Below are 12,102 nucleotides of genomic sequence, written 5' to 3'. Positions count from 1 at the left end.
GCATTATTGGTCAATCCAAGACTATGGTAGAGTTCTCTTTCCCAAAATGCAGTTAAACTCCACTTTGAAATCTTATCGGGTCTGACACAACCCCCCACCCACCCATAATCACTACTAAAGCAGTACCATTCTGCTTATTGTTGTCCATATTCAATCCAATAACACCCTCGTTCGTTGAGATGTATTTGAGGCAAGATTTTGTGGATGGATGCTCTTCCTGTCACTAACACTTGTATCTTCAAGTAAAGTTACCTTCTCGAGTCAATATCGACTCCATAAGGACCGATTTCCCCGATTTGATGGCGTGTATAATCCTCACCGGGACGGGACGCTGGTCCGTCGCAGGATTACTCACTTTTGCCAGTTGAGTGGCCTGGAACAACGTGAAATGATGCGTTTTACTCAAGAACACAACTCATCTTCCGGTCCAGGAATCGAAACCACAATCTTACGATCATAAGTCGAACATGAGTCACGTGCCTCCACATATTTTCAAGTAAAGGATTTTTTTTTTCTACAGATTGTCAACAATGGGGTGTGACAAGTCGTAATATCAAGAAATGTAAAAAAATCATCACCGTTTGGCTTAAGAGCTGACAAGTCACATCAACATTCACACACATACAACGGATTTCTTACAGCTTCCATCGACCAAATTTTATCACATAGCATTGGTCAGCCTGTGATTGTTAATAATTCATGAGATTTCAAATACTTCACTCTCTTGGAAAGAAAACACCAATGCAGTAAAACTTAGACAAATTCTAGGAATTCTTGACGTTTGGACAACATCATTGCATGCAAGTAATTATATCTGGCAGTTGTTAGCATTTTCTCAGACATACTTTAAAATTTGCCAATAATTTTCTTTTCCGCAGAATATTGATGTAGGCTTTATGGCAATAAGGGTTAGAATCACTGAAATTAAGCCAATGTGGTTAGATTGTTTCCTTTTCCATTTTTCTTGGTATAATGCCAGTCCAAGGTTGATGTTCAAATGCTTCGAGTTTAAGTTTGTCTTTGGACATATTCAAAGACAGCTATCATTCAACTAGAAGCTGAAAACTTTCGGCTATCATGTCTTACTTAGGCTATAGAAGCCTCTATATCAATGGATCTCAACCATTTTTTTTTTTTACCTTTGATTACTATTTTTGTTCCGGTGGACCTTCATAGCCATTCTGTGTTTAAAAATTAGTTTTCTGGTTACTTCTTTCAAAATTCCAATTTTGTTATTCACGAGATCGTTGAGCGAAAACACCTAAAGCTCCACGAGGCTCCGTCAGGGGATGGTGGCGAACCCTGCTGTACTCTTTCACCACAACTTTCTCTCACTCTTTCTTCCTGTTTCTGTTGTGCCTGTAATTCAAAGGGTCAGCCTTGTCATACTGTGTCACGCTGAATATCCCCGAGAACTACGTTAAGGGTACACGTGTCTGTGGAGTGCTCAGCCACTTGCACGTTAATTTCACGAGCAGGCTGTTCCGTTGATCGGATCGACTGGAACCCTCGACGTCGTAAGCGACGGAGTGCCAACAACCTTTCGACTTATTTGCCATGAAACTACTTCACTTCTGGGAAGAGGGTATTTTCAAGTTAAAAGAAAGATGGAGACGCATTGTGCAACAAAATGATTCATATTTGGTTGATTAAAAATGTAATGGCAAGTATTTATTGACTTTTTTCATTCCTTTAAAAATCGGCACGAACTTTCCGGACAACCCAATACATTAATACTGTGATGGCATATACGATACACCTTTTAAATAATAAAAAAAAAAACACCCCAGCACCCATATGAGAAGTTCGAATTCTCATAAGCTATAATGCACAAAAAACACTTTTTCCTGAATATGTCCTTCTGAAATTAGTGTGCATCTATGCCCATGCGTCGTTTATGACATCAAATAAAGTATGTCCGAAAAAAACGTTTGGTGGTCATTGAACTGCTCGATTTGGACTGTCGTGGGTCTCGTAAAATAACAATGACTTCATACTCTACTGGAGACCAGGGCAGTATAACTTCCCCCATCTTACAACCTACTAGACATCAATCAATGGACCACAGTGAATTGCTTCAGAACTCAAGTTTTTACAGAACAGACTCGGCTAATCATGACCAACAAAATCTCTGATAACCACAAACTGATGCAGAATCATTCTTTTGGCTTTTTTTTTATCACCGTTCATGTAAAAAAACGGGACCAAGACAGATTGTGATTTTGTATACCAAATGATATGGCAAGGTGAAATTTCATGAACACATCTATAAAAATAACATTGTTTATTCAAGGGAAATGGAGATCATGTAGAATTTTTTAAAAGATCAATTCATCAGAATCATCGGTTTAACTTCTAATTTCCCCCTGCTTGCATGGGTCCGACGAAAGTATGATAGGCAGAGTTTTCCACAGCCAGATGCTCTTCCTGGCCCCAACATATTTCTAAGGTTTATAATCTTCCAATCAGACACGTTTATGTGAAGAAGTGGAAACAAACAACACCGAATGAATGAATCTTTTGTTTACAAAGATTGTACAACATACCAAAAGACCCAAATATGCTTTCACAATGGACTCTAAGTACACTATACTATCCAACACTGCCAGCAAGGTGGCCTTGGTTTACAACCAGTGAACACATGTGAAGATGAGAAATATAACAAGGTACACATATACACACTTCTTCCAATTTCATCAGTACAATCTACTCACAAAGCTTTGGTCAGCCCATGGCTATAGCAGAAGACACTTGTTCGTGATTCCACATAGTGGAACTGAACCTATTACCATGTAGTTTGGAAATGAACTTCTTAACCACCCAGCCATGCATGCATTGACTGAATTTGTAAATTAGCTAATTAAATGTTCCTGCAGTGAAATAATACAAAAATCATATTTAAGGGCCTCTCGCTTAGGATGAAAGGTAGACTATGACAGTATGATGTATGTGTGCAAACTGCAGTAAAACATGGGCTATTACTGCTGAGTGAGGACATGCACAGGTTTGAAAGAAATGAAGCTAGTATGATCTGCTGGATGTGTAATGTCAGGGTGCATACACGACAGAGTTGGACATAAGAAGCATCAGATGTGGTGTGCAAGAGAGATGGCTGCACTGGTATGGTCATGTGTTATGTATGGATGAGGATAGCTGCGTGAGGAAGTGCCACTCACTAACTGTGGAAGGTACTTGTGGAAGAGTTAGACCCAGAAAGACAGGATGAGGTGGTGAAGTATGACCTTCGAACACTGGGCCTCACAAAACTAATGACAGGAGACCGAGACCTTTGGAGATATGCTGTGATTGAGAAGACCCGACAACTAAAGTGAGATTGCAGCCATACATGTCCAGCCCAGTTAAGAGTAAACGTGATGCATCAGGCGATATGATATACTTGAGAAGACCTGTTGAGTCAAGTAAAACCAAAATCGTAGCTGTGGCCAGTGCCTCGACTGGCTCCCGTACCAGTGGCATGTAAAAAGCACCATCCAAACATGGCAGATGCCAGTACCCTCTGACTGGTTCCCATGCTGGTGGCACGTAAAAAGCATGATCTGAACATGATTGATGCCAGGACCTCGGGCCGGTGGCATGTAAAAAGCACCATCTGAATATGGCTGATGCCAGAACCCACTGACTGGCTCCCGTGCCGGTGGCACATAAAAAACACTATCCAAACATGATCGATGCCAGGCCTGCCTGACTGGCTCCTGTGCTGGTGGCACGTAAAAAGCACCCATTACACTCTCAATGGTTGGCGTTAGGAAGGGCATCCAACCGTAGAAACCTTGCCAGCAGTCAAACCGCCCAACCCATGCCAGCAGTCAAACCGCCCAACCCATGCCAGCAGTCAAACCGCCCAACCCATGCCAGCAGTCAAACCGCCCAACCCATGCCAGCAGTCAAACCGCCCAACCCATGCCAGCAGTCAAACCGCCCAACCCATGCCAGCAGTCAAACCGCCCAACCCATGCCAGCATGGAAAACAGATGTTAAATGATGATGATTAAATATAATGAAACAAACTTCATATTTTCTTAAATTCTTTATTTGCTATTTGGATACAGAAACAGAGAGGAGTATAAGCAACTTTTTTTTTTGTTTGTTCTGATATAAAATATCCATGCCGTGTCAAATAAAGCATTTTAACTTCAATTAGAATGCCACGTGGGTTAATAATTACGAGTATTCCTGTTAGGACGGCGACCCACTGCAAAAGAAAGACAATAAAGGTTCATTAATGGTAAGCTATGAAATAACCAACAAGATTTAATAATGCATTACACTGACATGTTAAACTGCTTCTAGTTTTAACCTTCTCAGACCTGGGCCCCTGTGTAACTTTACCCTCCACTGGGGCTCCTAAGCAAAAAAAAAATAAATAAATAAATAGTTGCATCTACAGCTCCAGAGTAACGATTGCAAGCAAACTAACAGACAGAATCAGTAACATCTTTTTCTATGTGCGTTGTTCATTACTGCTTTACTTGGAATTTGGCAGAAGTGTCCCCAAGCTTTGTTTAGAGCTTAACTTTAATATACAAAATAAAGGTGTTACTCTAACTTTTAGAGGCTCAGTAACTGAGAGTTTGCTGAACTAACATAAAAGGTCTTCAATTGCATTTTTCTTTAATCGAAGAACAATATTTTAAATTACCTTAATTACAACCATTAATTTATTTATAATCAAATTACAGCGTTATAATACTTTCCACAAATATTCAGACAAATATCTCAAACTAATATGAATGTAAAACAGACAAAAGAATAAAAGGAATTCTACTCACATTTAATTCCCCACTGGTCACGATCCCTCTGCTTCCAGTTATCGCGTTTTTCTCTATCAGTCCAGTTTCCAGAACGGTCATTTCTACCACCCCATTTTGAATCACCACGTTTATTCCATTGGTTGTTGTCTCGTTTATTCCAACGGCCAGCTTGTTGATTGGCATCATAACCTAATAAAAAATTTCGATATTATTATTATTATAACACATAATTATAAAGAGAGTCCATTTTTATATTATGATAATAATGAAATTGTTGTGTAGTGTTCAGGTGCACTACAACTCATCAAAGGTGCATGGACAGTACAGAGAATTATGTACAAAAGCCAGGAAAATGAATAGTGTATGAGTCATGATATACATGTGTGCATGCGTATGGAGGGGGGGGGGGGGGGTATCAGGTGTAGTGTTGGTGAATTTCAGGAAGCATGGAGGTTCTAGAAATTCAGAACATTAAATATCTCAGATTACAAGTAGCAAAATATCCAGGAAATATCCAGGAAAAGTCGGGAAAGTAAGCTTCCACAGAAGTGAGTTAATAACCCAGGTTCAATTTAAGGTTCATAGTGATGTGCAACAGCCATTTTGTAAATGGCATGTGTCTGGAAGGGCTTGGCTGCCTCAATATATACACATATACATGTATTATAAATAAATATATATATATGCTTTGCGCATGTCTAGCCCAGGCTAACATAGAGAAACAGACACAAAATGATCAAATATACACACGCACACACACACACGCACGCACGTATATGCATACACACACATCTTTTATCGTTTTTTTTTTAGTGTCCACTTTTCTATGCTTGTGTGGATCAGAGTTTATTGAAGCAGATTAGCTATGGCCAGATGCCTCTCCTGTTGCCAACCCTTCCCTGCTTCCAAGCAAGGTAATATTTCCCACTGGCCAGACATGTTTCTGCAGAATATCGGAAATAAATGACATTCATTTTCAATAACCACACAATGTCAGGACAAGGAGGAACACACACACATGACGGGTTTATTTCAGTTTCCCTCTACAAGAGCTATAGTGCAAGGAACTTGCCCAAGGTATTACACAATAGGATTGAACCCACAACCATGTAGTTGGGAAGCAAACATCTTAACCACACAACTACACACTGCAAGTATGGAGCCACACCTGCATGCATTTCATATATCATCATCATTTAACATCTGTTTTCCATTCTGGCATGGATTGGACAAATAAATATATATATATATATATATATAAGCATGCAAAATAGCCAAAATATGGTGTGGAGACATATTAAAGTAACTAAGAGACTTGATGTCCCTTAAATATTTTTTTCATTACACTTTAGTGGATATAAAGAAACTAAAAGAAAAAAAAACTACTAACCAGACTTATAGTAGTTAAGACCAGGTTTATTTTCCAGTATACGCTCGTTGTTTTCCACCAAATTGGCCACTTTCTCAGATAATTGCAGAGCCAAAGATTGCAGGCGACTTGGTTCTGTACGATGCATAACGACAGTTTGAGTTGGCTCGTCCAGGGACGCCTAGAGAATTTAAGAAAAACAAAAATTTAATTTGATATTCCATAACAAGCATATTTAAGAATGTAATATAACAAGCCTGATTTACATATAGCCTTTGTACTAGAAACTCAAAATAAGTCTGTTTCATAGCCAATTACTGTAAAAGTCAACAGTCAAGTTTTATTAAAACTGATGGCATGCAAACATTAGATGCACACCAATTTCAGCAGCATATTTTCAGGAAAAATAGTTTTTAGTGCATTAAAGCTCATGGGAGGTCCAACTTCATTTATAGGATCTGGAGTGATTTTTTGCCCCCACCCCCTTTGGGATGGGGGTGGGGGTCTTATCTGCTATGGTGTATATTTCAAACAGGAAACTAAACAAAATTTTCAGATACTAGATCACTTAACTGAATAATAACAAATGAAGAAAATACTGTATACTGTTGGAATTTATTGGCGCAAGAAGATTTGAATTCTCTGAACATAGCTGTACTCATACAAAGACAAAGAGAAAATATCAGAATGCAGTGCAGCATCTGCATAAATATATAGCAAAACACTTAATAAAGTAACATAAGACTAGCTATCTTAATATGTTGAGATTAGCAGTAAATATTGATTCATTGCAGGTTCCATCAGCTAATTCACAACATAAAGAAAATATTATTTTAGATTATTGTCTCATTAAGGTAGCAAGCTGGCAGAATCATTAGCACATCAGGCAAAATGTTTAGCGGTATTTCATCTGTCTTTACATTCTGAGTTCAAATTCCACCAAGGTCAACTTTGCCTTTCATCCTTTTGGGGTCGATTAAATAAGTACCAGTTGCGTACTGGGGTCTATCTAATCAACTGGTTCCCTCCCACTAAATTTCAGGCTTTGTACCTATAGTAGAAAAGATTACTGTCTCGTTGTTAAGTATTAGGTTTTCATTTAATTGTAAAATAGACATGCAAGCATAAATATTCTGAAGCTAAAATAAGAGGGCTAAACTACTGAATGCAAAATTAATGAAATATACTTAAATAAATTTACATAAACTACGAGTTTATGGTATACAGTGCTAAGGTTCACTACATACAACTCATCAGAAAAGGGTTAAAGGCGAGAAAGAAAGCAGCAGCTTAAAGTACAAAGTATACAGGATAAAGCAAGAAATGACAGAAAAGCAAAGAGGAAAAGAGAAATAAAGAGGAAAAGAGAAATAAAGAGGAAAAGAGAAATAAAGAGGAAAAGAGAAATAAAGAGGAAAAGAGAAATAAAGAGGAAAATCTCCATGGACACATCAAGAGTAGTGTTAAGGAGTTTCAGGAAGCATGGAATCTTTGAAGGATGCATTGTCCTAGCAGTTAAAAACTAATGCAGACAGTTTACTCCATGCATTAACAATGCCCAACTTGGAAAACGTGTCCAGAAGTCGTGGATGCTGTACTGTGTTTTGATTTTTTATAAGAGTGTTCACGGGTTGCAGAAACATTAAATTTAAAATGGTAATCAAATAGGGTAAAGAACCCCTTCGGTTACAAATGATCATGGGGTTGCACTTAGAAAATTCCCTTCTGAAGCACAAGTCCAGTCAAGGTTGTTTGTGGAAGACCAGCAGTCACCTATGTATACTGGGTCTCCCCTCTCCACGACATCAATGCAGTCCAATTGGAAGGCAAAGGCTGATAAAAACTTGGCATCAGTGACATTGGAACTCATTTCTACAACTAAGTGAACTGGAGCAAGTTAAAATAAAGTGTCTTACTCAAGAACACAACACACAGCCTGGTCAGGGAATCAAACTCACAACTGCACAATTGTAAACCCAATGTTCTAACCACTGAGCTTCGTGCCTTCAAACAGATAAATATAGTAACTACTGAGAAACTCGAGTGATAAACAAAAATATTTACCATAAGCTCTTCATTAAGGATCATCTTGCTGATGATAGAGTGGACAACAGGGGGGGTCAGTTGAAACATTTCACTGAGAGCATGCATACTGAGAGTGTCATAAACACTGCTGTAGGTGAACAAATAGGTACGAAGACTCTCTTCTTGAATCTTTTGAGTAATAAGCTGGCGGACTTTATCAGCTTGTAAGAACAAATCCCAAACCTTAAAAAAACAAAAAATTCAATTTTAAAATAATGAAAAATGTTTTATAAAAATACATAATTTAGTTCCTTTATAAAATTATTTCCACAAATAATTGGCAACAGTGGCAAAAACAAAATAATAACTCAATACAAACTACAGGACAACATTAACCAATGTATCTCACACCTACCCTACAATGTTATTCTACATTAAGTAATTACACCATCAAGATCTTGAAGATGAGATAATGCCTGATTAATTCAAATCAATGTGAATCAATAAACATATTATGTTTGATAGAATAATCTGAACACTAAAGGGTTAATGTGTAATTTGAGGTAGCTGTTATTTCAAGCTCATCATAAGTACAGTTTTAGTTTTGGGGTGCAGTGTGGTGGTAAAAAAAACAAAAAAGGTGAATTTAATAATTGCCTTTAGTTTTAAACTATTGAAGCTGACCATCTGGAATGTTACATTTTTCTTTTCTTCACAATAATGGAAATGGTATGTTAAAAGCACCATTCGATATATGATGAAATAACATTTTGGTCTACACAATACTTTGAAATAGCCAAGCCAGGAAGCTAAAACTAGTATAGCTGTACTTAAAATGAAGACTCAGCTCGAACTTTTAAATTGATAGTTTTACTCGTAATATATTGCAAGGGTATCACTGAATTATCCCCCCTGATATTGCTTCTCCATTGTGCTTGCAAAGAAAATGATTGACAAGTTTTTTTTTTTCTACTATAGCAAATGAAATAAAGTGAAATGCTCTTTGAGACATATTTGTAAGGGAAGTTTGGTAGATGAAAACAGTGCAAAGGCACGTTGTGTGCGTATGTGTTAATATGGCTGTGTATGTAATTATGCATACCTGTGGATGTATGTGTGCATACGTATAAATACACACTGATAAATAAGTAGAAACTTACTTTTCCATTCATTTTCTCATTAATAACAAAATTCTTGCAGGCCTCCCAATCTCCAACTTTCATTGCCTTTGAAGCAGCCACAATGTGCTCCCTCATGCTCTCTGGCGGGCCAGTCAAGGTCTGCCTCTCACTGTTCCGCAGCAGGTTGTGATAATTACGACTGATCATGCGTCTCCTCGCATCAAACTCATGCGCTGGAATAAAAGATTGTAAATCGTAAATAATCAAAAATAGAATTATTTAAAAACTGAAAAAATGAATTTTTTAGAAAAACCTTAGAAAAACTAAATATACACATCACAGTTGATGGATTTAACTCCAAAGGACATCATAAACACAATTTCATGAAGTGCAGTGGTTGTAAGATAACGATTTTGTTGCCATATTTTTGTTGGAATACACTGCCTTTGTTGCAATTAATTTTTTTAAGTAATTAAGAATTCACTAACATAAATTAGTCATTATAAAGCGGGTGTAAGGCAGCTAGCTGGCAGAAACGTTAGCACGCCAGGCAAAATGCTTAGCGGTATTTTATCTGCCTTTATGTTCTGAGTTCAAATTCCGCCGAGGTTAACTTGCCTTTAATTCTTTCAGGGTCGATAAATTAAGTACCAGTTGCATACTGGGTAAATCTAATTAACTGGCCCTCTCCCCCAAAATTTCAGGCCTTGTGCCTAGAGTGCAAAATATTATAAAGCTGGTGTATGGAATATAAATCAACATGGAATTTTGATGGAAGGTTTTAATTAAGATTATTTCAAGAGAGGGTCTTTATATGGTAGAAACAAGGCCGGTCCCAGGCAGGTTGATGCCAATGAAGTTGTTGGCCAAACAAGTGATTACAAGTGTTTTTGCATTGGATAAAACAGAACTCCAAGGAGATCAGTAGCCAAAGAGTCCTTCGCCAGGGTAGAGTTTATTGGAGAGAAATAAAATAAAGACAACAAAGTTTTACATCCTCCTATATGAGGAAATTTGGATGGAACTGATGAGGAAAGTAAGACAACATGAGCTTCATACTTGGACAGGAAGTAGTAGGAGAAACTGAATGAGGGAGAGAGAGAGAAGAAGAGAAATCAAAAGAGAAGAGGCAAGGGTGAGGTGGAGGAAAAAATTGAGATAAGAAGGTAACTAAAGGATAAGAATGGGATCACTGTTTAGTAATCCCATTCTTATCCAGCTGTCTTTCTTTGATTTCATTCTTGTCAATGTTATCCTGAAAGACTGTCTGCAATGTTGCATATTCCACTCCCCATAGCAATTTCACTATACTCATTCTGTTACTTTCTCCAATGTCTTTAGGTGCAAACAATAAAAATGATTTGAAACGATTTACTATACCTGCCATGTATGGTATTTCAATAAGCATAGCTGAAACCAGATATACACACTCCAAGAGTTCTAAATTAATATGCATATGGTAAGGCATCTGTCTACGCTTCTCTATCAATTCTTGCTCTGGAGTCCGTTCATGTTGTCTTTGTAAAAGTAAACCCTGGAAACGAGGCAAAATTCAAGTCTCAATTGTTAAAATATTTCATACAAAAAGAACACATTTGAATAAATATTTGAACAAGAGCATTAAAAAAAAAAAAACTTAATATAGATTAATTTCTTGAAGATAACCAAAACAATTTTGTCGGTCTCACACACACACACACATACGATAGGCTTCTTTCTGTTTCCATCTACCAAATCCACTCACAAGGCTATAAAGGTGCTCATGGTGCTGCACAATGAGATTGAATCTGAGATCACATGGTTGGGAAGCAAGCTTCTTAAACATACACATGTATATATTACACACACACACACACACACACATACAAAGAGAGAGACAGAGAGAGAGAGACAGAGAGAGAGAGAGAGAGAGAGAGAGAGAGAGAGGTCTAAGTTTGTTCCAGATTTCATTACATTATTTGCCAATTTAGATTAATGGTCATGATAATGGAGATACATCCAAATATTTCAAATGAATGAGGAAACTCAAGTAACTCAAATGAAAATATACAACGTTATTATTTCATTTGATAATGGCAGGCAGCAGAATTTTCTTGAGAGGGTACAGTAAAAGAATCATCTCAAGTGTAACACTATATTGGTTATCACTTTGTGCTACAGCCAGAATGATTTAAAATTAAAACAGGATAGAATTTTTTAAATGCTACAAAGCATCTAATCCAGTATTCCAGGACTCCAAATGAATGATTTCTTACACGGGGCCAAAAAGCCATAGACTTATAAGGAAGGGGAGCAATTGAAGCAAGTTTGTTATGTGATAGCTGACTTATTTTTGGCATTCCTGGATGAACGTGAACTCAAAAATCAAAGAGAGAGGAAAATTTTAATACTGTAAAGTATTTAATCCAGCATTCAACTGCTACTTCATTCTACCATGTTTAAAAATGTGAAAATGAGGATCATCCTCATCATCATCGTCGTTAAACGTCTGCTTTATATGCTGGCATGGGTTAGACGGTTTGAATGGGGACTGGCAAGCCAGAAGGCTGTACCAGGCTCCAACCTGATTTGGCAATGTTTCTACAGCTGGATGCCCTTCCTAACACCAACCACTCCAAGTGGGTGCGGTGCTTTTTACATGTCACCAACATGGGACCATTCAGGCAGGAATGGCATCAACCACGCTCAAATGGTGCTTTTTACGTGCCACCGGTATGGGAGCCAGTCAGGCAACACTGGCAACAATCACACTCAAATGTTGCTGATTACGTGCCACTGGTACAGGAGCCAATTAGGCAGCACTGCCATAACTTTA

The 12,102-nt window shown here is 37.8% G+C and overlaps 1 protein-coding gene across 1 annotated transcript in view; it reads right to left on the bottom strand.

Moving 5' to 3' along the window:
- Positions 1-4,035: 4,035 nt before the first annotated feature.
- The window catches only part of LOC106875141 (eukaryotic translation initiation factor 3 subunit C), a 31,338-nt gene continuing 23,271 nt past the window's right edge, over positions 4,036-12,102 (bottom strand). The window contains exons 17-22 of the mRNA XM_014923134.3: positions 10,668-10,821; positions 9,327-9,520; positions 8,206-8,409; positions 6,163-6,322; positions 4,791-4,961; positions 4,036-4,213 (exon numbers count right to left, since the gene is read on the bottom strand). Of these exons, the coding sequence (XP_014778620.1) occupies positions 4,176-4,213; positions 4,791-4,961; positions 6,163-6,322; positions 8,206-8,409; positions 9,327-9,520; positions 10,668-10,821 (921 nt within the window). The 3' untranslated portion in view covers positions 4,036-4,175. The remainder of the gene's footprint in view (positions 4,214-4,790; positions 4,962-6,162; positions 6,323-8,205; positions 8,410-9,326; positions 9,521-10,667; positions 10,822-12,102) is intronic.

Source organism: Octopus bimaculoides, chromosome 6 (genome assembly GCF_046866305.1).
Source record: "Octopus bimaculoides isolate indiv1 chromosome 6, ASM4686630v1, whole genome shotgun sequence".
Lineage (NCBI taxonomy): Eukaryota > Metazoa > Mollusca > Cephalopoda > Octopoda > Octopodidae > Octopus > Octopus bimaculoides.
This window is presented reverse-complemented; position numbering and strand designations above follow the sequence as displayed.